The 26817-nt window shown below is 39.6% G+C and overlaps 1 protein-coding gene across 1 annotated transcript; it reads right to left on the reverse strand.

Annotated features, from left to right (window-relative positions):
• Positions 1 to 5305: 5305 nt before the first annotated feature.
• Positions 5306 to 26319, reverse strand: LOC101516036 (adhesion G-protein coupled receptor F2). Its single transcript, XM_004590533.2, has 8 exons — positions 26248 to 26319; positions 21709 to 21751; positions 20916 to 21067; positions 18514 to 18747; positions 16273 to 17631; positions 12477 to 12518; positions 9834 to 9893; positions 5306 to 5407 (listed from the first exon to the last, which is right to left on the reverse strand). Exons 1-8 carry the CDS (start codon positions 26317 to 26319, stop codon positions 5306 to 5308), a joined length of 2064 nt encoding a protein of 687 aa, XP_004590590.2.
• Positions 26320 to 26817: the final 498 nt, after the last annotated feature.

The raw sequence follows: 26817 nt of genomic DNA on the forward strand, positions 1-26817 counted from the left end.
AGAATGCTCACTGGAATGCAGCCACTCAGGGAGCAAATGGCACCGCATTTTCAAGTTCTCACAACCATCCTGAGTCTGAGAAACACAGTTCAGGTAGCATACTATCAGGCACCAAAAGAGGAGAGATGCTTTACAGAAAGGTTTTAGCAAGAACTCAAGTCTGTGCTGCAAGTCGCTCTCCATACAGCTTTGTCAGCCTCACTAGAAGATATGATGAAAGAAGGCTGTTTTTGTTTTAAACATCCAGCTTTCCATTCAGTCTAAAAGGAAGGAACTGAAATGTGTCCTGCAAGAAGGCCCTTCAGGTCCAATTATTGTAACTGATGAAAAGCTGTTTTCATTTTCCTATCCTAGAAGCAAGCAATTACAGCCTGACTAATGACACTTTAAAGAAAAGCAAGTGTAGGGGAGACAGGAAATACTCCAACTTTGAAGTAGCCAGTTTCTAAATAATACAAGGAAAGTTCTTAAAGAATTAAACATTCCAGAAAGTCCTGTCATAAATCACACATTTCCCCCAGCCCTCTCCTGGAATATGTGCACAAACAATTCTTTTTTCAGTAGGAGAGGGGTGTTGGCAGGAAACATACTCACAGTATCCAGAAGCAGAGCTAGCAACCCTGAGGTGAGGAATCACCCAGCAGGAAGGTCAGCGCTGATCTCCCCACCATAGCGCCCCACCATCACGAGTGCAGCGCTGACACCTCCCTCATTGCCCCCGTCAGTGGCCGTGATCCATCATCCCCAGTTTTTGAAAAGAAGGCTCCAGTGAGAACCCACTGGCTCTTGGGAGAACGCAATCTGAGAACTGCAAAGCTGCCCACGGTTTCATGGCTTGTGCAAGTCTGTGATTCATTCCACAATGGGTCCGGCATGCATGCCTAAGAGAAATTACAGGTTTCTCTTGTCTGTAGCAAATCCATTAAATGAGTCACTTGTTTGTCCTTCAACTCTATCTGAGACGATCACAGGAGACTGTGCTGTATCTACTGCACTGGCAGAGTTAGAACAAGGGTGATTAAGGTTGTACCACTGTCATTGATGATGTTCAAAGGTTATTATGTATATTTTCATTTGTTTGCCTGTCTGATACTGAACTTGATGTCAAAATTTCTGGTTTACTTACATACTGATTTGGAACAGGATTTTATTAAGCTTCTACATGACTGGTTGATTCATATACAGAAGACACCATTTCAATTTCAAATGATCTGACTTTGGATCGGTAGCCAGCTTGGATTATTCCATTCACCACCAAGTAGTCCCACATATCTTAAATTCTGGTATCTTTGTCCCACAAGGAGATAATGTAAAATTGTTTATGAATATTACCTGGAAAATTGTTTATCCTGTGGAGAAAACAGTGAAAGAGGGTTTATAGCAACAACAGCCAAAGAGGTGATCTTGTGGAAATGGGTCAGTTGCGCCTTAGGTTGCTAGTTAAGAACTGGGTCATTTAAGAATTGAGAAAGCCGGTATTAAGTAATTGTGTAATCTAAAGACTTTATTGAACTCATTACTGAACATATTCTTGCTCTGTACTATGGGCATACAAAAGTGAGTGACAGAAATGAGTAACCAGGTTAAGTAACAACAGCAGCAGAAACCTGTTCCTGAAAGGTTACAGTCTTACTTGGAAAATAAAACAGCAGTACACAAAAAGACCAAAAGCACAAAAGCCATTTAACACAGCAAGTCCTACTTTAAAATAAATGGGACAGATGGTCAATACTGGACCAAACAGATGGGGAGAATCAGCACTTTGATTCGATCAATCCAAGGTGCCATCTCAGAGAACACAGAAGTTGCAGCAGAGCTTCGGTACAGTGTAGAGTAAGTCAAGGAACGTGATGCAAACTCTGCCTTTGCAAAAATTATGTGTGACTACCATGGAAACAACAGTAAACTCAACACGCTTTGCTGACACCCTTTATATGAACATATCAAAACAAATGCTGAAAGCTATTCACAGTAGCCAAAATATGGAATCCACCAAGCTACCCATAATCAATTGAATATACAAAACATGCTATGTACACATACACACTGGAATAATATTCAGCCATAAGGAAGAGTAAAATCCTGTTATTAACAGCACAATGGATGTAACTGTAGGACATCATGTTAAACAAATAAGCCAGAAGCAGAAAGACAAATACCTCATGTTCTTTTTTATATGTGTGAGCTAAAAATAAAAAAAAAAATCAATATGAACAGAGAATGTTGATTAGTAAAGGCTTAGAGATACAGGAGGCATAAAATGAGTGTGATTAAAAAATGAGAAAGCTGGGTATAGTTCATTAATTCTGACAAATATGACATCATAATAGGAAAACTGGGATTAGGAGTGCGTGAGAACCTTTTGTGTTACTACCTCACAGGATATGTTTTGTAAATTAAAAAAAAATTTTTAATGCAATGCTAAAAGTCACAAATAGAATGTTGAACTCTTTGATTTAGAAGTCGATGTGCTATTTATTGTGAGGGGAACTTGTGCAAAGGGCCATAACCATTATTTATTTGTGTTCTGTGCATGGAAGTCCATTTACAGGTACTCAAATTAAAAATGTGACAATTTTTTTAAGATTTATTTATTTCTATTACAAAGTCAGATATAGAGAGAGGAGAAGAGACAGAGAGGAAGATCTTCCATTCTATGATTCACTCCCCAAGTGACCACGACAGACCGTGCTGTGCTGATCTGATGCCGGGAACCAGGAATCTCTTCCCAGTCTCCCACGCGGGTGCAGGGTCCCAAAGCTTTGGGCCATCCTCGACTGCTTTCCCAGGTCACAAGCAGGGAGCTGGATGGGAAGTGGAGCTGCCAGGATTAGAACTGGAACCCTTATGGGATCCCGGCGTTCAAGGCGAGGACTTGAATGAACCAACAATCAATGTGAGTCAGACTGCTTATGATCTACATCAAAAAATTGTAAAACCTAATATACCTTCAAAATCCTGTGCTACTCGGAAATGGGGCGGGAGAGCAGAGAAATTAAGGCAAGGACTTTAGCTGCTAGGCCATGCCACCAGGCCCAAAAATGTGACAATTTCATGAGAAATTATTAGCCAAAATCTATTCTGATACTTCACTGACCAACATTTAATCTTCATAACAACCCTTTGAGGTAGGATATATTATCCTGAATTTATAGATGAGAAAATAAAAGTCTAAGAATCACCATGTACTGAATGTTCTATCAATAAATCTGCTTTATATAGTTTTAATATCCGTTTCTCTCAGCGTCACCTGACCAAGTCACTTCCTGGGGGAAGTATGATCAGGGCACCCAATCTGGGTCATTCATAGCCATCCTAATCCAGACATGCATTGGTGTCTTCCAGCACGGTCCCAAGTGGGTTTTCATCTGCAAGAAAGCTCTCACAGCTTCTTCATGGGACTCTCAAATAACTCCAGAGTCTCCACTGACATCCATGGGCCTTTCTTGGTTAACGAGCAGCCTAAGGTGGAGTATCTTGCCTCACCTTATGTCAGAGAGTGAATTTGCCCGAGTAGAGAGTGATTTCATACAGGATGTGACTGCCCAATGCACCACCTAAGCAAAAGGCCAATGCCTCCCTCTCATCTGGAACATGAAACAGCGTTTTCTCAAGCTTTCCAGGCTTTGAATCTTTTGACTATTCGGCTTAGTGAGCTTCCATTCTTGTTTCCATACACTGACTCAGAATAGTTGACAGTTATTTTGCTGTTGTTTCTGAGTCTCTAAGCAAAGCCTGTTCCTATTCCACTCTACTCTTGGAGAGAGTTTATGGATGTATTTTTAAATAACGAATCAGAATCACTTCATTCACTCTCTGACTTCACTTAAGAAGAATGCTACTATTGTCCCATGATGAGCAAAGCCACTTAAAACATGACTGTCTCCAGGATGGTGCATTTTTCTACCTGCTCCTGATTGATCTCTTTAGTATGTTCTTGTTTTCTTCAACTAAGCAAATAATAGTTGTAATTATTAAAAAAACTAACAAAAATAATAAAGTAAAAATGTAATATCTTTATGACATATCACTTAACAAGATCTACCCTAATACTTATATTTAGTCATTTAACCTAAACAAAAACACTTTGAGGTAGGATCTATTATTTTCAATGTATAAATGAGAATTTACATGACTCACAAGAATCACCTCATACTAAATGCTTCTACCCATAAATTTGCTTTAGACATTGTTAGCACCAATTTCTCCCAGGGCCACCTAACCAAGTCACTTTCTTAGGGAATCATGAGTGGGACACTAAATGTGTTCTCAAATGAGGGAGGGAGGGAGGAGATAAGAAAGGTACGCAGGAGGGAGAAAGGCTGAGGCCACTCATACAAAATGAGCTTCACTTCCCCATTTGTAATGTCATGTCACTGAAAACTGGCTTCTTGGTAACACAGTTAAGAAATATGTATTGCCATTTGTTCTTTGTTCCCCCAGTTCTCTTCTGCTGCAGATACCCATGCCCTTGCAATACAAAGGGACTTTTCCTTTTTTCCCTTCAAGGGTTACTACCTATTGCAATGATACCTATCAGGTGACACCGGTTTTGAATATTGAATTTGCTTACATAAAAAAGTAAATAAAATCAGTGGTTCAGCACTTGAAATATGATATTTCCTTTCCCTCCTGAGCTTTAAAATATATATATGATGTTGGTGAGGGTTGATTTTACAATCTCGGTGTAAACAGAACACCTTTCAGTGGCTACGTGGTTGTGAAGAGAGTCTGGGCCCAGGAGCCAGCAGACTTGGGTTACTTATCTCTTGTTAAACCCTTGATTAGAGGTGACTCACAGCTCCAGGTTTCCATCTGCTTAGCTTAAAATTGGCATCTTTTTGGTCTAAAGGCTCTATACTTTTCATTTGGCTTGTGACCAAAGCAGTTGCATCTAAGCTAGAGTAACCATTTAATCATTTTAAGTATGAAGGAGTGCAACATACTGGAAGTTGGATTGCTTTTGCAAAAGAAGCCATCATGACCCACTTATGGTCTACCCTCCTGTTGCCAACTGTTCATGAGGACACCTCCCTCAAGCAACTCACAGAACCCAGCAGGTGGCATGCCAGGCTATCTTTACCAAATTGAGCCAGACCTCTCTTCCCCAGGATAAATGTGACCCAACTGCAAGGTGATAGAGGCCGTAACAAGAATGTGATCCTTCTGTGCCCTATTTTGTTCTTGTGTTCCCTGTGGATGTTCAATGGGATGTATACGATTTACATTGGATGGGCAAGGATAGGTCAGCAGCACAAAGAACAGACAGAAGGGCCCCTTGTGTGCCCCTGCACACCCCTCTGTGTCAGCACCACGGTGTTGAGGCTTCCTTCATACTCTCCAGAGACAAGAGGATAGCAACAAGCACATTTCTTCTTTGGACTCTGCCATTCTTGGAGTGGACAACCTTGTCAAAAACAGAAAAACACAGCTTTAATATACAAATAGAAAGAGCCATAGGCTTCATAGTCACTGTGTTAGAAGCTCACTCCTTATTGAACGTTAACCTCTTGACTGACAGAGCATCTCTTTCCTTTTAATCACTCTGGAAACCAGGTAACAGGCTTGTTGCATTCCCTGTAAATGCTGAGTCACAAACCTTGTCTTTCTCTAAATTGGACCACATTCTATTAAGGGTAACTCTACTTGAAAAGGACGTGCTTCCATCCGCAGGCTGCTTAGCTGCTGCAGAAGTCTACCAAGGCTGAAGGAGGCTGGAAATCTTGGGGTGACAGATGGGAGGATCTCGCTATATATCCACATATTCTCCTCTGCACCTCTGTGTTCTTGTCTCTGTCACTCTGTGAGGGTCTCAACCTGTGTTATCACTCTGCCTCTTTCAGCCTTTCTCTGGGTCCCTCTATGCATCTCTCAGCCCATCCCTGAATGTCTCTATCTCGGAGTGTTATGGATGCCTCTGTGTACCTTTCTGGTCTTCTCTCTCTAGACAGAGAAGGACACTGAGACACAGGCTTGGAGATGCATACATGCCTATGTTCATGTATCTGGGTGGCTCTCTTCCACTCATGGGGCTCCATGTTCCTTCTTCATGTCTCTAAATTTCTCTAACTTTATCTGTATGTCTCTGCTCTAGGTCTAACTCGAAGGCAAAAAAAAAAAATCCAAATATGTATAAGACTTCTTATACGATTTTTAAAATTATAATTATCTTGACCTTATAAGATTGGGGATTGAAGGAACACAACGGGAAATTTGAGGATATTTCTCTAATCCTAATCCTAATTGGATACATGGAGATGGGGAAGTAGTTGAGCGTGACAGGTATCTCTGCTCATTTTGCACTCAGGCTACTTTTAGGAATTTTAGGCTACTCAGGCATTTTCAAGTATGCCTGACTGTAAATATTCAGTAGCTGAAGAACTAAAAACATAAATACACTTCTAACCATAACCAAGTGAGACTATATTGTGTGGGAAATTTCTCCCAATCAAGAAAAAAATACAGATATAATTTATCAAATTATAATTGTCAAAAGAATATCACCTATATGACACACATTTGGGGAACCCTTTGTGGTATACTCACCTCCCAAGTTAGGGATGCAGAGTCATTTGTTAGCTTGGCCCTTTGGTGGGGTGACAAGAAAATTCAGAAGAAAGATTCTGCTGAAGACAAATAATAATTGCCTTTATCATTATTAGTTTGACTTTGGGGGGTGGTTTTTTAAGTTATTGAGGAGACTTTTTAATGTACTATCTTGGCTAATCTTTATTTCTTTTTATTTTAATTTTACTTAATATTTAACAAATCCAATGCAGTTCAAAGAACACAGTGATATATATGCCTCTCCTCCCTTTCATTCTCTCCCTTCCAAATGCATTCCTTCTCCAACCTTGGTTTTTTTGAACTGTTCAAATAATCATATCCTAGACACACATCATGGTAAAAGGCTTAATATTTCACTGAATAAGAAGTTGAAAGCAAAAACCTTACTTTAGTGAGAATGCAGACAACAACTACTAAACAATAATTGAATAAAAATGATCATTTCACCCATATACAATAAATTGTAAAGTAATCACAAATCATTAAAGCTATAGTAGTAATACGTTATTAAGCACTGGCTTGACAAAAGTTAAATAAACTTTGTTCTGTAAAATAAATATTTGTCACGATACCAGTACACACAGATATTTCTTTTTTTTTTTTTTTTTTTGGCTGGTTTTAAAGTTTTAGTTCCCATATACAAGGGATAACATGTAGTATTTGTCTTTCTGGTTCTAGTTTATTTCATTCAATAAATCTCTTGTTGAGTTCATTTTGCTCCAAGTGGTAGAACTTCATTCTGTTTTTTAATAACAATAGTATTCCACTGTGTACATATATACTGCATTTTATTTTGTTTTTGATTATGAAAGTTATTCAAAAGAATAAGTGTGGATTATGTCCTTTCTCTTCATCTGGTTCCACTCCTTCAGATAAAAACTATCGGCTCATACAAAGGATCCTCTTCTTTCCTGGCTTGTCTTGATTTCGCTTCCTGAAGGAGCTTCCAGCTTGGGGTCAACAGGAGTGAGCAGGAAGATGGAAACTTAGTGGTATGGAGAGAGAGGAAGGGATCACAGAAGTGGCTCCTAAATCTCAGATATGTCCTGCTGAGCTGCCCTCCTGAAATCCTCATTGCTAAAGTCATGCACACATGATGTACCACACACAAGAGATATCCTTGCATCTTATATACATGCAGGTGTTTCAGAAAGTTTATAGGTTTAGAATAAAAGATTATTTTGGTGAAAAGTTGCAATCTATGTATAGTTCTTTCCATAATATGTATTTCATAAACTTTTCAAAGACTCCTAATTTGCATGGATTTCAAAAATATTTGTACCAAAATAAACTTATCTTTCACTTTCTTTTTTCATGAAGATATTGAAGCTGTCTCATATGTTAGTTAAGGTAGGTGGTGCATTAACTCAGAGTTGGAATTATCACCATGTGAGCATGAGCATTGATTATCCTGAGTTTGCAGAACTGGAGCTAACCCCACCTAGCTTTGTACTTTGAAGGATAAGTTAACCCTGGATTGGGAAACATCACTATGTAGGGCTCAGAAATGTGCAAGTATTAGAGGAGAAAGTAGATGATACATCTACTTGTATGTCCTGAGTAGGGTTAATGAACTAATGACAGACAATAGCCTAAAGCTAATAAAGGGAATGAAGGAGATAATGTAAACAATTAAGATAGATACACTAGTATCCGAAACAATGCTTCTTAAAGCATTAAAAGAAATGATAAGGCCACACCCCAAGAGTTTCTAATTTAAGTTTTTTTAATATGGTCTGGATGGAAGTATTTTCTAAATACCCTTAGTATGGCCATTATGGAATAGCAATGATTCAATTGAAAACTGTTAATAAAGTATCAAATAACCTTTTAACTTACACAGAAATACAAGGAATTAGGCAAAATCACTGGTGAAGGATACAATATCCCTATCATGAGCGGAATGAGTCAACCTTGAGGACACACAGAGTGATGCTACACTGGAAGAAGGAAAGCCAGGCCTTTCTCTTCGGAGCACCATGGCAGATGAGAAAAAACAGTAGTAAAACTCATGTTAGATCTGTTATTTGGAGGAAAATATTTACATTAGTGGGGTAGTTCAGCAAGGCATAAGTATCCTGGATGTTGCATTAGAATCACGAGTTCTGAAAACTTCCAGAATCCGAGCCACACTGTAAAACAAACGAATTAGAATCTCCAGGGTTTGATTTATGCAATCTCATTTTTTGAAGTATCCCAGTTAATTGTGATGTTTATCTAAGGTTGACATCCTTTACTTTTAGATGATTTTAAATTCCTATAATCAGTAGAATTTGGAACTTTTAAAGTTGAAACAGAAATCATCAATCTCCCAGTTGTGGGGACTAGGAATAAGATGAAAGTTTAGGGAAGAGGAAGGTGAAAGATAATATTAAAAAAAAAAAAAGGAGCAAAAAAAATAGAAGATGCCTTCAAAACCAAAGAAAAGAGAATAAATAGCAAGACAATGAAGATGATCAGGAACAATGTTTTTCAAAGCTACAAGGAGCCCTACCTCGTGAAGGATCCAGCATATCCCCTCTCTTTCAACAGCCCTCCCTGACAGGTGATGCTGGCCTGAGAAGCTCTGAGTGCTGCTTCTCTTGATGCTGGATACATTTCTTTGGCCAATCTTGAATCTCCTTTTGCTGCCATTTAAAAACTTTCCAATTTTGCCTTCACTGAGAAAAGCTGAGATTCATCTTTTGCTCAACAATAAATGTTTCTAAATTAAAGGGATAGAAGATAAGCTAAAGAGCATTGTACAGCAGTCCACTGTAACAACTCAATGAATGGAGCATCTCTGCAACACCTCCAGAATAAACCCTAAGCCTACCGAATGTCAACAACCAGGGCAGACATCCTCTCGTGAGAACCAAGCTGTGAGCAAGTTCTTTGTATATGGTTATTATTGGTTTTTCTGCAATATGTGGTTGACTCAAGTCCAAGAGAGCAATTGGGTTCTCAGGAGAACCTGGTTTATCTTCTCTCATTTCTGTTTCATCATCTGCTTTCATACTATGTGGTCTGAGGCATACCCCTTCCATAGCTGCTGCACTGTCACTCTCCTCAGAAAGCACTGAGTATACTTTCATCTCTTTGGATGTGATCTCCATTCTCCATAAAGAATTTGAATAGCACAAAGAGGTAATCACTTGACAATTCTGAAAAACCCAGTTCTTGAAGTGTTCAGCTGGCCATTTTTCCAATACTCCACACGCCAGAAATTCCAATACAGCTGTGACCTGTCACACTTTTTAATATGAAAATGAACATGAAAACTTTACCTCTGATATTCTGGAGATCCCTTTTGAAGATGTTACTCGACCCTTTAAGGCTTCTCTTATCTGGACATTCAAGAAAAGGAACTCAGGATTGGAAAGTAATTCAAAAATAAGAAGTTAACACTCGTGCTTAAGCTTGACAAACATTGGCAAAGGAGTATGCTCGCAGCTAGTTTCTGTTAGTAGTAGGATTGGGGCATCAATAACATGGCCAAGTGCTTGGGGGGGAGTGGGGAGCTGGAGAGCCATCAGGGGCATGGGCTTGCATTTAGGGCCTCATGGTGGACCCACTGGTCAAGAAGTATAATTTACCACCATTTTATGATTCTGTGACATAATTTAGACTTTACTTTTTGGAGAACTTAAATAGTTTGCCCATTATTCAAATTTCCTTTTTCCAGAGTGAAGAAAAATCACATAACCTAGCAACAATAAGAGTTATATCTTGATTTATAATGTTTAAATATTTTTCATATCTGTCACATTTTTCTACTTAGAAGATAACTTGAGACAGTAGTACTCCCCCTTTTAAAACTGAAATCCAATAGCTACCAACAGAAAGAAGCTTTTACATTCTTTATTCCAGATCTTTCCATTCTTTCTCTATATCTCTTAATGAATACACCCTTCTTCCTTCTTTTTTCTTCCTTTTCCTTTCTGCTATACAAAATACTTTTTACTCTTCATAACCTTATAAATTCTACTTGGTAGTTAGGGTATGCCAAAGCCCAACATCTCAAGGCAACTTCACCTTTACCAGAACATGCAATATCTGTTATGCCCTACCGGTTACAAAGAGAAAGGAGAAGCCCGCAGGCTGGAGGATTGGTGCTCTGAAAGATCCACTAGATTTTTTTATTTATTATTTTTAATTCATTAATTACATTGTATTATGTGACACAGTTTCATAGGTACTTGGATTCTCCCCACCCCTCCCCAACCCTCCCACCATGGTGGATTCCTCCACCTTGTTGCATAACCACAGTTCAAGTTCAGTTAAGATCCACTAGATTTTGAGAAAATACTTTGGCGCTTTCTCTCACATTTATTTATTGCATTCTTCATTCTTATCTTCGTTAATGTGCATTATACCTATTTTAGAAATTAATAATAAATACAACTGGGGCTACACATTCATTATTGATTATTGATCCTAAAAGAATACCAATGCATGCAATGTTTTGTCAACTTTCTATGATGAGGCAATGACACTTTTGAGTACTTACCTTTTATATCATAATTTTAAATATGAGAATACTTTATATTCATAGATTTCATGGCTTCAGGCTCACATTTTATACATTTTATAGCATCTAGCACTAAGGTACTAAGTAATAATGCTGTCATTGGTTTTGGCTATGAATATTATATCAATGTATAACAGTTTATACTCTGTGTTTTCCTGCACAAAAATTATGTTTGTTCTTATATCCTAATCTATGAAAAAGCAGGGAATACATTATTAGCTTTTCGTTCTATTTGAGAAGTCTGGGGCTCATGAGCTTTAAGGAAGGTGCTAACAGCATGCAAGTAGAACACAAAAAGAGGAAGACTGGCACTTCTTCACCTCTGAAACATTTTTACCAAGTTGACACGGTGTCATCATAAGACAATAAAGGGACAATTGTGAAATTCCTGTTTCAAAAAACTTCTTTAGTTGAATTTAGGATAGCATTAGTGTCTTAAAAATAAACAAGAATGAAATTGCATGGTGATTTTGTCTGCAATGCTGGTGGAGATTGCTGGTTGTTTGGTACAGCCAACCTAGTATTTGCTTTTCTACTTCTAAAAATTTGCTTCTTGGCTTAATTGACAGCAGGTGCTTTCCTTTACCCCTGAAAGGACTGTTTACACTGTTTATTCCAGAAGATAGAGTGGTACACTGAACAGAGGATGATCTTAGAATTCTGAGTGAATATTTGGTGTTTTGCTCTACTGTTTGATTTTTATTTATTTTTGCCAACTACCAGCAGTCATCTGTTTTTGGTGAATTTCTTTCCTTGTGTCCCCTGCTCTTTAAGGTAGAAGTCAAGAACTCACTCTTGAAACCAATCTTGCAATTTAGATGCATCTGTGTCACCTGGATAATACCAATCAGACCTGACAATGCAAAAGAGCAGATGGCGAGAACACCCAACAAGCAAGGTAGAGAAGACACCCAGGCAGCAACAGAAGCATCTCCCACTCAAGCCTCCTCTGCCTGACACTGGCCTGTTGAGCTGTGCTTTCTGCATCCAGCACAGAAGATAGGAGTAGCATCTTTCAAAGAACAATGTGTTATGCATAGGAAACTATTTCTGGAGTGTAGCCACTGAGATTTCAAGCTAAAGAGGACATTGTGAGGTTTAATGAACTTTTTCTCTGCTTCAACTAATCATAGCGGGTTTCTCTAGAGATTTTGAATAAGTTACTTAATCACTTTGAATCTCCTTCCTTTCCTGTAAAACTAAAAGCTATTAATACCAAAGATTGTCTCAAGAATTAAACAAGTGAATCTGAAACAGTTTCCTAAGACTTTGAAGGATGGTAGATGTAATTTACATTGTAAACAAAATCCTATTACTGTGTGATCTTTGGTAGTGAGCATTTCAGGGACAAGTACCAGTAATGCAGGGAAAAAAATCAACAATAATTTCCATGGAGTACCTTTGGATCCAGGATTGTTCCAAACACCAGGATGAAGAAGCCCTATGAAAGATGGAAGGTGAAGGAAGATCCATTTACAAAATAATGATGTCAATAGCATTAAATATCAATATTAATTATCAGTTCCTATTTTTGGTAAAAAGAAAGCAATTTTATTACTTCGAACCTTTAGGTCACAACCCCTAGATTTGCTCATCCACTGATCATCTTTCATGTGCCAGGCATTGCTGCAGACACATGGGATATTCCAACAAACCAATAAACCTGGTTCCTGTTTATACAGGAGCTTTGTTTAATGTTGAGCAGAGTGAAGATGTTTTGCATTTAGCAGGAGCTTTGCTTCTCTCACCAGAATATGATAATCCAAGGAAAAATCAGAGGAGATGTTAGGAAATAGACAGTAGCCTTAATCTCTGAACAGTAAGTAGAAAATTGTCTCAGGAGCAAAAACAGTCTTTCCCTGCCTTCATGCCACCCTACAAAGTTCCTATTCCCATCCACAAAAAAGAATATTACAAAACTTTCAAAGAAAGATCATGTATATGTATCCTCAGACCAAAAAAGTGACATTAAAACAAACGTATTTCAAAATTGGTGAATAAGTGGAATTAAAAGATAATGCAGGACCCGGCAGTGTGGCCTAGCGGCTGAAGTCCTCGCCTTGAACACGCCGGGATCCCATATGGGCGCCGGTTCTAATCCCGGCAGCTCCACTTCCCATCCAGCTCCCTGCTTGTGGCCTGGGAAAGCAGTCGAGGATGGCCCAAAGCTTTGGGACCCTGCACCCGTGTGGGAGACCTGGAAGAGGTTCCTGGTCCCAGCTTCGGATCGGCGCAGCACGGGCTGCCGTGGTCACTTGGGGAGTGAATCATGAGATGGAAGATCTTCCTCTCTGTCTCTCCTCCTCTCTGTATATCTGAGTTTGTAATAGAAATAAGTAAATCTTTAAAAAAATTATTTCAAAAAAAAGATAATGCAAATCACCACCAACCATAAAGGCATCACAACCAGGTGTTCCTCAGTGAGAATATCAAACCCTACAACAGATTGATTAAACATACAGGCAAGAGGTAACCAGTCTAAAACACATTAAAGGGCACATTCTGTCAGCCAGTAAGCACTCAAAGGCATGGGCCCCATGTTGTTTCTCAGACTGTTCTTTTGTGAGACAATCTGAACCTACGTAATACTTACTAAAACCTATCATTTATGTCTACTTTAAAAATATCATTGTTGGTGTGGTCTGTTAGTTTACAAAGTATTGTTCGTAAAAAGATGGCTGGGACTAATACATTCCTTACGTATGTAAAAAGGAAATATGTCTGTAACAACTAGCACAAAGTTTTGTAAAGTATCGTCCAAATTTGAACAAAATTGCACTGTTAGTATTTTATTCTGATGGGGTGGGAGAATATATTTAAAAGACTACATTGGTGGCAATTCCCTTGAATATCTTTTAGTAGATGAAACACAATTGCAGCAGTGAACCTCAAAGCATTTTCTTTGAGTTTAATATATCTGTTATATTTTCTCCCACCAAGACAGCTCTGAGGGATCCCAAAGCCTCACCCAGACCACAGCTAGTCTCAGAAAATACAAGCAGGATTCCAATCGGAAGGCATGAATTAACAAGGAGGAGAAGTCAAGACATTAACTGTCTACATAATAATAGCAAAGGAAGGACTGAGCCTCAATACCAGTGGGTAGACCCCCATGGGACTAGGACACAGAGTTTTTTAGCAGGTCCTTCCCCTGTATCTTCTGTACCTCCCAACATGTGCCAGAACCTCTATTCCCAATCTACTCCATCAACCCTGGCTGCCTCTCACCTCTTCTCACAGTAAGACTCCATTTGCCCCATTTCTTCCCAATCAGCTGATTGTGTCTCCTCTGAGTATCCATGGCTCCTCTTGCTCTCCTCTGCAACTTGACATGCAAAGTATGCCATGACTCAGTGATGGCAACAATTGCGATCTTAATTGCCAACTCTATTCATTTGTAGTGCTTGTCAATCTCTATTGTTTAATACTCCCACCTTGGTTGATTTAAAAACATGGAGGTAGGAAGAGACAGGCAGAAGCAGCAAGCTACTATTCAGCACTTATACTTCCTCCATACAAGTACAATAGATACGGGCCTGGCAGCGTGGCCTAGCGGCTAAAGTCCTCGCCTTCAACGCCCCGGGATCCCATATGGGTGCTGGTTCTAATCCCGGCAGCTCCACTTCCCATCCAGCTCCCTGCTTGTGGCCTGGGAAAGCAGTCAAAAAAGGCCCAGAGCACTGGGACCCTGCACCTGCATGGGAGACCCGGAAGAGGTTCCTGGTTCCCAGCTTCGGATTGGCACAGCACCGGCCCATTGAGGCTCACTTGGGGAGTGAATCATCGGAAGGAAGATCTTCCTCTCTGTCTCTCCTCCTCTCTGTATATCTGGCTGTAATAAAATAAATAAATCTTAAAAAAAAAAAAACAAGTACAATAGATGCAAACAACCTCTAGGGCAATCTAAAATGCAGAGGAAATAATTTAAAGTGATTGAGTTTTAAGGATATATAACCTTTGTTTTAAATCTAATTTATTTAATGGAAAAAATACATAATTTAATTTTTATTGATGACTGCATTTACTTCCAGCTTGTAAAAATCCTGAAAATATCAATCCAAGCCAACTCCAACATAACACTGCCTACTGTCCTCCCCATTGCCTGGCCCTAAACCACACTCTGCCTTGCTGCTACCTGCAAGGACAATTAGATGGGCCACACCCCAGTTCTTGTCAGAAATCAAGGTAAAAACTGAGTTGAAGATACAAGTTGATTCTATGATCACAGGCAAATGTGCTCATAATATTAAACTACAAGTGCTCACAGGCTTGTCGAAAACAAAAACCACAAATGGGATGGCCTTGGGGAGGATAAGAAAATGAAAAGGCATGAGACATGAACTCATTACAGGTTCATAAAGAATAGGCACAGTGCATACCGAGCTGAAACTTGACAAAAGTAGATTTTTACTACAGTTCAATCAATGACCAGTTTTGTGAGCATATGTGAAGCAATTAATAATTGCTAAAATCTATACAAATGCAAAAAAACAGCAAATTCAAAATCTGAACCACCCCAATTAGAATTAACACTGTACTCTAGTGTATCAAAGTCTTAATTATAAAATTAAATCTTTTAGGGGTCAGCATTATGGTATATTGGGTTCAGCCACTGCCCTCAGTTCCCACATCCTGTATGAGTGCTAATTTGAGTCCCAGTTGCTCAGTTTCTGATACAGCTTCTTGTTAATGAGCCTGGAAAGCAGTGGAAGAGGTCACAAATCTTTGGTCCTTGCCTCACCACGTGAGAGGACTAGATGAAGTTCCAGGCTCCTGACTGCAGCCTCTCCCACACTATATGGCTGTTTTAAAATAATATGATTTCTAATGTTAACCAAAATCTCTAAGTACAAAGAAATATAATAAATGTACACATCCTAATCCCTCTAGCTACATACCTAAATTTTAGAATTGTCATGGTTTACTTGCTCAGCAGTAACAATTCAGGCCATTTCAAGGATATATTATATGTGATGACAATGTAGCTTGAAAAAAGTAAATGTCCCAGGTTATGCTTTACATTATTAGTAAATGAGAAGAGTAAGGACACAAATGATACAAATCCAGGTCTTATTTCTTGACTGAATATCCCATTCCAAATGTTCTGTTTAGAAATCTGTGCCTCAAGTTTCCTTTTACAAAAGCTCTTCAGAGATTTTCTTGCTTTGGACTTGATTGGAAGCAAATGGACTTACCTGGAATGCATTAAGCAAGGAGAAGATAATGTGGAGGGCCAAGGAGTTGTCAGTGATGACTGTGGCTATTCCAAATCCCCAGGTCAATCCCAGTAGTGGGGTCAGGATGGCAATGTTCTTACTGATTCTCACAATGGCCCTCACTTCCTGGAACATGGAACTTCCAATGGCAGCCCGCTGGGTCTTGACAATCACCAAAGTGACCGTGATCAGATTCACAGCCACAATAGCCAGAGCTGGAACCACAAAGGCCAGGAGGGCCTTGGTCCTGTCCCAGCTGAGCCAGCAGGCATCAGGCCGTAGGTAACCTTTGTTTGGCTCAGTGACTGCAACCGTGATAACAGCAATGATCAAAGGGCACCCATAGCCCACTGAAAAGAGAGATGCTACAAGGGCTGACTTGGACAGTGTGTGGAAAACAATCAGGATCCCATACAGGATAAGCAGGGCCTTTGCAAGCATCCAGAAAAACACAGAAAGGTAAAAGAAATGAACAAAAAATGTCGCTGCTACACATCCATTGTGGTGTGTGAGTGGGCCGCTAAGAAAGGATGCCACAATGAACCACCCATCAGCCATTAGCAAGGTAGCTGCAATGTTGACAATGCACACATGACGTAAATACGAGATTTCTGTCTTTGTCACTTGGCTCCAGACCAAAGCTTCAATGGACAAGCAAAGAATCAAGCTGCAAATAGAAATGCCAAGGCCTATGTATGTGATATAAGTCAGGGTTGCATTCGGCAAGACGTGGGGCGACATGAGAATAGAGAAAGAAGTAAACAACTTGTTTGGACTGCATCTGCAAACAGCCTGATTGGCATTATCTTGAATGATTTTACAGGCCTGCTGATCCCATCTGCTCTCCAGGGAGTGCCAGCCAACACATTGTGTTCTCCTTTCTTCGGTTTTGCTAATCTTTTCAAAAATCAATGATATACTTTTAAGGTTCTTGGGCAAAATGACAGACAGGACAAGTCCATTCACAGTCACGTTTTCCAACAGACTGGCTTCCAAGATGGCCCCAAGAGTTGGAAATGCAATGCTGACAATCTGAGAAGGCAAAGGAATCTTCTGAAGTTCATCTCTACTGATCAATACTTTCCCAGTGATCTCACTGTTGGAGTCATTAACTCTCATTGAAAAGGAGAAATTATTTCCGGTGCTGTTTCCAGATATTATAGTGCCCATAGTATGAATGAAGACATCTGATATATTAATAAGCTTGTTTATAAGCAGCTTTTTTGCAAAGGCATTCACTGAGTGTAGCAGAACACAACTACTGTTCCTGTCGGGGATGAAGGTCCAGTTCGAGATACTCTTGCTGTTGAGAACATGGTTGGCCATGATGCTGTAACTCTGCCAATAAAAAACCGACATTAATACTGAGGCACTCTGCAACTGTCAACATATTCAAGATTAACTTTTCCAGAGTATATTCCTCCAACCGACAGAATGGGCATCACCTGTACATCCTAGCATTTCAGAATCTCAGATTAAAGGATCAGAATCAAAACCTTCATGAGGTGTCCAGGTAACTTTCATAGTCAAAGGAGAGGACTACAGTAGAATTGCCTTTCCTGTCTTCCCCATTTGTGAGATAGCTAGGTGGGCAGCCTTTACCTACTTTCCATCATCACTTCTACTTTATGTCCTGGTGAAACTAGCAATTTTCCTACCATAGTCAGAGTACCCATTATGTGATAAACATCCCTTAAAAACCACCTGTGCTGCAGGACCCTGTTCATAAATGTACTAATTTGGAAATTGATCCCTATGGCTGAATATATGTTTTCCATCCTGTTTCAAGGACCACAATCAAAAGAAATGATGCCAATTCCACTTCACATTTCTTCACTAGACAAATGTGCCTTCTTTTCTTCCCAAAGCATTATTTTCCATTTTAGCAACCTGTTCTATTTTGCAAATGAAAATAAAAACTATCTTTCTATCTGCCGGATATAGGATATTTTTTAGAGGTTCAATAAAGAAAATCAAAATTGGAAAAGCTGACTCTAATATCCACCATAGTATCAAGTAACTTCTCTAAATATATGTTGATCGTGCTGACTTTTCCCATTTGTTCATTCATCCTTTCTTCAATGAATATTTGTTGAACACTTGCTATGCCAGCCATTGGAAATACTAAAGTCCCCACCCCCACCAAGCTCAAAGAATAACTAACCCACATTTCTTTCCACAGATATAATAATGTTCATCAAAATATTCAGGGTAGCTCACCTGCATCTTTGCCTCATCAACACCTGTCAACAATACCGTTGATATGTTGTGTAAGAGCTGCACAATAACAGCGATGTTCCCCGGGATACGTGGAGACTTCTGAATATTTCTAATTACACAAGATAAATCTTCTGGACATCTTTGCATCAACATATCTGCTATAGTTCCAGAATTTCCTGATTGTGCATGTATTTCTACATGTTCCCTGAATGGTGGGACTGAATACGATTCCTCCTAAGATATGGTAAAAGCAAAATAAAATTTCATTATGTTATTTTTGTGTTAAAAGTACTTGTACTAAAACTTAGGACAGTCTTATTATACAATTTTGTGTTGCATAATGTTTCCCTATTTTCAGGGTCATATCTGCTGTGGATTTTCTTGACCAATATCAAAGTGTATGAATCAGAAAGTAAAATGCCCAGTTTCCTAACTGCCTGCTCCTTAGTTTCTCCCCTAAAATAGCAACTATTGCCTCTATGCCCACTTCCTGCTTTATCTTAGGTATATATGTGTACTTCTGGTTTCATCTAAGTTTATTTCTGCTGTTCTTAGAAGACCAAGAACAAGACATTAATATATCAGCAATTCTGAACTGGACTTGGATGAACATCCAGACAAAAAAATGAGTGAAAATACTGGCAGGCAGTATGTCCCGTAGATTCAGGCTTGGGGAGCCACACATTAGGTAGAGCTGGACTGACAAACCAGGGCCTCAAGCAGACTTTTGGACATAAAATTTGATTGAAACTCAATCCACCCATGCATGCATCAACAGCCATCTTGAGTAGTTGTCACAGAAATCATGTGATTCATAAAACCTAAAAAGTTACTGGCCCTTTCTTTAGAGAACCTCTTTGTGATCTCCCACGTCGGTCCATTTGCGTAGCCAAAAGTTTATGAGTATAGATGAACCTCCCCACAGACCGTTTCCCTGCTTCCAGGCATCTTAATTCTGTGTTCCAAACATGAAGGCCCACTTTCAGGCCTTGCATGAGCTTATTCGCAAAACCTCCCTGTCAAGCATGGACCAGACCACCAAGTCCACATCTCCCTAGACCTGAGAGGTAGTTTAGAGGCAATTGCTTTCAGGATAATAGATGTGTGGCCTTGGCTAGTCACTATCCTTGAGATACAGGGTGGAATCTGGGATGGGAAGCATATAGAACAAATTTTCCTTGGCAATTTACACATTTCGTTTAAAGCACTGAAATATTATGGCCTACAATACATAGGTCTCAGTTTGCATCTTTGCTCAAGCCACCTAAATTTTGGAAGCGTGCAGCATTCTGGGGCCTGGCGAGAGATTCAAAATGTCGACTGCTCCTGACCACAGCTGGGACCCAAAAGACAGCATGAGGGTATTCTGAAGACAAAAGGCATGCCTAAAACTTGGGAAATAGAAAATTCTTCTAAGGGAAATCGGAGCTGAATTTCAGAAAGATAAAGCCTCTTATAAACAAAGAAAAGAAAAACAAAAAAATGACGATTGATCCAAATTTATTTACTGGCATTTTAATTTTTCCTTCATTTATTTTTATATTGTTTGAAGAGCAGAAAAACAGAGATCTACCATTCACTGATTCACCCTGTAAATGCCCACAGCATTTGAAGTTGAACCAGATAGAAGCCAGAAGCCTAGAACGTAATCCGTGTTTCCCATGTGGATGACAGGGATCCAATTGTGTCATCCAAAGCTGTTTTGAGGAGTGTTCATTAGCCAGAAACTAGAATCAGATGCAATGTTGAGACTCAGACCCAACCACTTCTATGAAAGGTGCAAGCATCCCAAACAATGACTTAATCACTGTAACAAACACCACCCCAATTAGAAGTTCATTAGAAAAAAATGCAATTACTTCAACACATGTGGAAATATTCTACTTTGATGACATAGTCTCCCTTTAGGTATTTCTGCTTCTTAAATTTTAATGAAAACATAATCACCTGTAGATGTTTATGATTTAGGAGGTCTGGAGTAGTACCTGAATTCTAGTGCTCAGGAAATCCATTGGTCAGTGAAAACTGCTTTGTGTGTTAAGGCATCAGGTAGAAAAAGGCTGACAGTGAAAATAAAGAAGACCATGGTAATATCGGCACCTCCTCTGGCCCTAAACAGAATAACCAATTTCCTTTGCATCATGATTGGGTGCCCAAAGTTTATAATGACATTATTGTATAGTGTTAGTATTCAGAGAGACGCTTTCTCTCCCTCTCTCTCTCTCTCTCTCTCTCTCTCTCTTCCTTTCTCTCTCTCTCTCTCTCTCACACACACACACACACACATCCCTACAGAGCATGCTTCATACTCCTTCATACTTCTTCTTGAGAACAGCACTCATTGCTAACTTGAGGCTCATTAGACCAGATCAGTGTATATACCTTGAGTAAAAGAGCATTACCTCAAAGATGTTGAAGGCATTTAGAGTCCGGCAGGTGTCAGTGATCTTGTGCCATTTCTTTGTCTTGCATGTAAACCCCATACTTCCCTCTGTGCCTGGAGGGCAAGGTTGACTGCAATGGGAATTGTCCATACAGACACCATCACATACACCTGGGAAAACACAAGGTGTCCATAGGAGATGGAAAAGTCTGAGCTCTGAGATACACTGGGACAATCACCAAGGGGTCACTGTTGTGAAGGCACACAAACCCTGTGGACACAGATGTCTTTATAAAGAGGAACAATAGGACATTGGATCGGTGGTCATAAAATCAGTGTAACAATAGCTTATGCTTAATTCTAGTGTATAAAATAAGTAACTTAGAGATCAGCCCAAAATTGAGTCCACTTTCACGCCCAGCAGGGACCACTGAGCACATCCTCAGAACCCTAGCGTTCCCCCCAGACCACCTATGCTTCGGACTCCATCGCCCCAGACATTTTCTAAAAAGCATCCTAACTCTGGAACTTTAAATCGAGTTATGTCATCACCGGGTTCTCAGAGATCTCTTCTATCTACTGCCTCTGTTTTGGGTTTACGGCCAAAAGTTCTCAGATTGGGATGGAGCAGAGGATGCTTGGAGAACAAGGCTGGAGTCAAGGCACAGTTTAAAAATGGGGGAAAAATCAGAGTTCAAAGGCAGGCTAAAAAGGAGCACTTTGTGTCATGTCTTAGTACGAACGACTGAATATGGTCCTCCATGACAATACATGAAGAGCCAAATTTCCACTAGAGAAAGCAAACAACATACCATGTGGTCTGGCAGACACATTCTCCTTGCTTTTGCTGGCAGCCTAGACAGGAAACACAAAGATTTACATCAAAGTCAATTGCTGATATGCCAGCACAAAGGTTCACCGTAGTCATAGATGAACAACAATACGTGAATCTGCTCCGACTCCAAAAAAGGCCACTGGGAGCTGAGTCTACAAAATATGTCCCCATCTTCTCATTTTGCCTTCTGGTTGTCTAGCTTTTTCTCTCTTTGCTATTGACTCAGTGAAAGCCCTATGCACTCTCCAGTAAGAACAGATGGTCTACGCTCTGGGGATCAGTCTAGCAATGTACAAATACCTCCACTGCCTGCCATCTGCTAAGGCCATTATTGTTCATCCCTCCAACTCCCCCTACTTCACATTTTTCATCATTTTGGGTATCACCAGAGAAGCACATCTGCTTTTAGAACATGGAAAAGGAGAAATGGAGTTGGAGACCCATTTATTTTGGATTGCATAATATATATTTGGATATTTTACATTCATTTCTGCATTATAATAAGGATATTCACATGTAAATGACATTAATTCTAAAAGTACTTAGTCACAAAATATGAACATTTTACATGCCCTGATATCTTTCAATGCACATATGAAAGAAACATATTTTCCCCAATATAACCGTAGTACCACATATTTACATAGTAAACCTAAAAAAAGATTAAATAATTCTTGTTTCTACAGAAAAAAGTTGTAAAATTATTACCATACAAGTATAAAGCCAAAAATGCTGGCATTGTGGCCTGTGGGTAAAACTGTCACCCGCAGGATCAGCATCTCATACAGGTACCAGTTCAAGTCCCGGCTGCTCCATTTCCATTCCTGCCATCTGTAAATGTGTCTGGGAAAGCAGTGGAAGATGGCTCAAATGCTTGGGTGCCTCTAGCCACATGGCCAACTCCAGCACTAGCAGCTATTTGGGCAGTAAGCAGCAGGTAAAAGATTTATCTCTCTCTACTCTATCTTTCTCTCCTCTCCCCTCTCTGCAACTCCACCTTTTAAATAAAACAAAAATGAATCTTTAAAAAAAGGCTGAAACAGAAAGATCATTAATTTATTTTTAAATTTCATTTTATTGGATGTAATACTGAACAATGTTAATAATGTGGATTTTCATAATTTTTACATTTATTATAATTTCTTGTATTATTGTAGGTAAATATCCACTTTTTGTTTCAGTTTCTATTTGTAATTTTGTGTTCTTTTTCCTTAAGGGGGATCCTCCAAAGCCTGACTCCCCTCTATCATGTGCCTTCCAATCTCTCTCAATTATACCTTCTCTGTCCTACTAACTCATAGTATATTTGACCCTTCCCTGGAAAAGTGGTTTATTATGGTGCAAAGGATATAATCTGGGAGATCTTCTAAATTCAAACCCTAACACCATCATCTTTGACTAAGAAAGTTCATCTGTCTGAACCTCAGATTTCTCATCCCTAAACTTGAGTAGGAACTATAGCACTATAATTGTATGATACTTATGGAAAGCATGTTTACAGGGAATAAATGAGATCATCCATGGAAAACACCTGGAACACTCAGTGCAAGTGCTACTTAAGATTTAACTACTGTTATTTTTCAGCACACAGACTTAATAAATACCCATTACTTTCAAAGCTCAAGTTTTTCTCTTCCAAGAAGTCTTTCCTGATCCACTTATAAGTGATTCATCTTTTCATCCACCTCCCATAATATTTATTATCCATACCACCTAATCAATACTTGGCATATACTCACCTGACCTATACTGTCTTACCATATACTCTTTTAAATAACCTCAAATTCCAAGTTCCCTAAGAACAAAGATTGTGTATAGTGCTGCTTTGTAATTGTTCAGAAAGTTATTCTTATTCATATATATCTGCATATATGCATTATTAGTCTATGTGTGTGTGTCTACTGTAACATGTGCATGTGTGAATGGAGATACTGAAGGTCCTTGTTTCTGCACCAGCAGACTGCCCCCTAGTGTGTATGTCCAGTAACTTCAACTTGTATTCCAACAGCTTATCCATTGGAGAACAAACTGGAAATTCAGTAAGTTTTGTGATTAACCCTCGGGTTCAAGTCCCTTTCTCCTTCACAATACTATCTTTCTATGTATTACCAAAAAGTAGTGCTGAATATTCTTTTTTCTCTATCAGATCAGAACTTAGAGAGAATATGAAATGGACATTTGGGAATCTATAATCAGGAAAGTATTACTACGAATTCATTAAAGACAACATCCTCAGATCACTGATTTAAGATATCTTCATTTTATATTCAAGAGAATTAAGCTATATAAGTGGAAGAGTTAAGAATGGTAAAATAATATTTTTAGCATTTTTGGTCTCACAAATAAGAACGTGAAGGTCTTGGCCGATGCCGTGAATTATACAAGGCTAGGACTATAACTTAGCTCTCCTGACCCCTGCTCTACTGCTCTTTCCAAAAAGCCCATGTCCAAGCACAAAAGGCAGAGGGAGTTATAGAAGAAAACACTACTGTCTCAAGATGTCCACCAGCCATCTGGGTAGGGGCATGAACTTTAATATAGTATGACAAATGCTATTAGAATTCAACAACTCTGAATAATACTTGGCCCATTCAACCAACTCCAATGAAGTCACATCAGATTAATCAGGTACTTGGGCAGAATGCCATAGAATGCTGTTTACAGGGAGATACAGAAACTCTGCCTTCTCCAGTGATTCACTCTCTCCTGTTAATTTTGCCAAACACATTATTGAACTCCTCTGGTCATTTCATGTCTAAGGTGGCATCGATTAAGAGCCACTTTTGCCTCAGATGTGGATGGCTCCAAACCTATTATGGTGAAAAAGACATTTGCAAACTGACAACCTGTTTGACCAGCTGGGCTGGCTGCCTAGGTGTGTGGGCAGGTCTGCAGAGGGGGTAGCACCCAGAGTTCAGTATTCAATAGCTTTGTACAATGGGAAGAAAATACAAAATTCTCCCAAAGAAGTTAACTCCAGCAACTACAAAGAAGAAAAAAAAAGCCAACTTATCATACTGTGCCTACTTTCCCCACTCTGTCTTGTAAAAGGAACAAACAGAGCCAAACTATGGGGTTGAGATGCCCACAGAACAAGGTCTTTCAAACAGAATCTCTAACTTCTCCCATTACCAGATATCAGCTCATTGTTTGGGGGAGAATAAGAATTGTGCAGATTTCCAGCTAAGGGCAGACTAAGCAGGATGTCAACTGGAAATCTCCTGAAAAGAACTTCAAATACCAAAATCTTTATAAGGAAGACTCCTGCAAAGAAGGCACATGTTTAAAAAGAAAGAACAGGAAGCTAAGAACAAGAAAACCAGGTTCTGCCCTTGCCTCTGCAGCTAAGTAGAGGCATACCTCAAGCAAGTCACATTCCACACTGGGGGCCTCAAGTCTGCCCAGCCATAAAGTGGAAGAGTACAACTTCACTAGTATGGGCCCAGAATGATGGCTCAATTGGCTAATCCTCTGCCTTGCGTGAGCCTAGATGCCATATGTGCACAGGTTTGTGTCCCACTCCACTTCGTATCCAGCTCCCTGCCTGTGGCCTGGGAAACCAGCAATGGATGTTCTGAAGCCTTGGGACCTGCACGTGTGTGGGAAACTTGAAGGAAGCATCTGGCTCCTACCTCCTGACTTTGGATCAGCTGAGCTCCAGCCACTGCAGACATTTAGGGAGTGAACCAGCAAATGGAAGAACTTTCTGTATCTCCTCTCTATAAATCTGCCTTTATAATTAAAAAAGAAGAACTTCACTTGTTCACCTCAGAGCTCCCCACTTGATTTTTGGTTAAGTAATAATACTTACCAAAGATATTCAAAATATTTTCATATACTCTCTCTCAATACCCTTCCATACCTTATTTTAAAGAAATCACTAATAGGGAAATTAAAATGGATCACAATGTGAGAAAAATACTCAAGAAAAACAAGGCTCATTGCCCCACAAAAATTAAAACACTGCTTTGCTGCGGACTACATCCTAGTTATACCTTGCTTATCCATGGCCTAGTTAATGTTCTCATTGTTCCTTTTATCTCATTTCCAGTGTTTTCTCTAAGGTTCCTCAAAACAGAATCCATTACCATTATTGGTAGGGATAATCCTTGGTTATAACAGACCATTTTTATTAAATTCCATTAATTCCTCCCTATCATTGAGGCAATTTTGTCCACCCCCATAGCCAATTGTCCCTCAGGAAAGAGCGTAGTCCTGCTTATGAGCAACTGAAGTCTTCCTATCCCCAAAACACAAGAAAATTTCATTACCTTTAACTCACTTAAGCATCACTACATCTTAGAGACTTGTAAAAATAAAGTTGCTGGGAAAATCATTTGCAGCTATCAGCTGAAACTAGTTTTAATGCCTTACAGGTAGCATTTCTCTGGCTAGACCAGTCATTGCATCAATGTCGCCTCTCTGCCCTTCAGATTCCAGAGAACTGAGAAACCTGACTGTCAGATTTTGCTGTCCGTTTGCTCTTCCCACCAGTCCGGCTTTTCTCCATTCTTACCTGACATAATGTCCTACACGACTCTATGGGCAAAAGAAACATCAAGCTGCACAGCAGAAGAGTACGAGTCATTGTCTTCCACACAGTTGACTTTCCTGATTCTAGAAAGTTAAAAAGGCAAAAAAAAAAAAAAAAAAAAAAAAAAACAGCTCCAATTAACAATGTTTACACTTCTATGCCCCCTGTCCTGTTCAGCCTGTGAGGCTGGGCTCTGTCTTCTGTGCAATCTAAACAGACCTCTTAGGTCAGTGATCTCTCCTTGGCCTGGAGGCCACAGGGGGGAAGCACCAGCCCACCCTGGGAGTCACAGGTAGCTGCTGAGCTCTTGCTTACCTGCTACTGTCAACTGCGTGTCGACCGGAGCTCATGTCACCAACTATGGTATAAGAAATAATAGCCTGTGTTCAAGGACCTGAAATGATGGCTCACATTCTGGGATGGGCAGGGCGAGAACTGTGTAGGTGGCTAGAATAGAATATGAGCTAGGGCTCCTACAGGCAACTCTCAAAGAGGAGTAAACAGGCTTGGGCTGTTATCTCTCACTCCCAACTAAATCTGGAGCTATATTTT

The sequence above is a fragment of the Ochotona princeps genome, chromosome 1 (assembly GCF_030435755.1).
Source record: "Ochotona princeps isolate mOchPri1 chromosome 1, mOchPri1.hap1, whole genome shotgun sequence".
NCBI lineage: Eukaryota > Metazoa > Chordata > Mammalia > Lagomorpha > Ochotonidae > Ochotona > Ochotona princeps.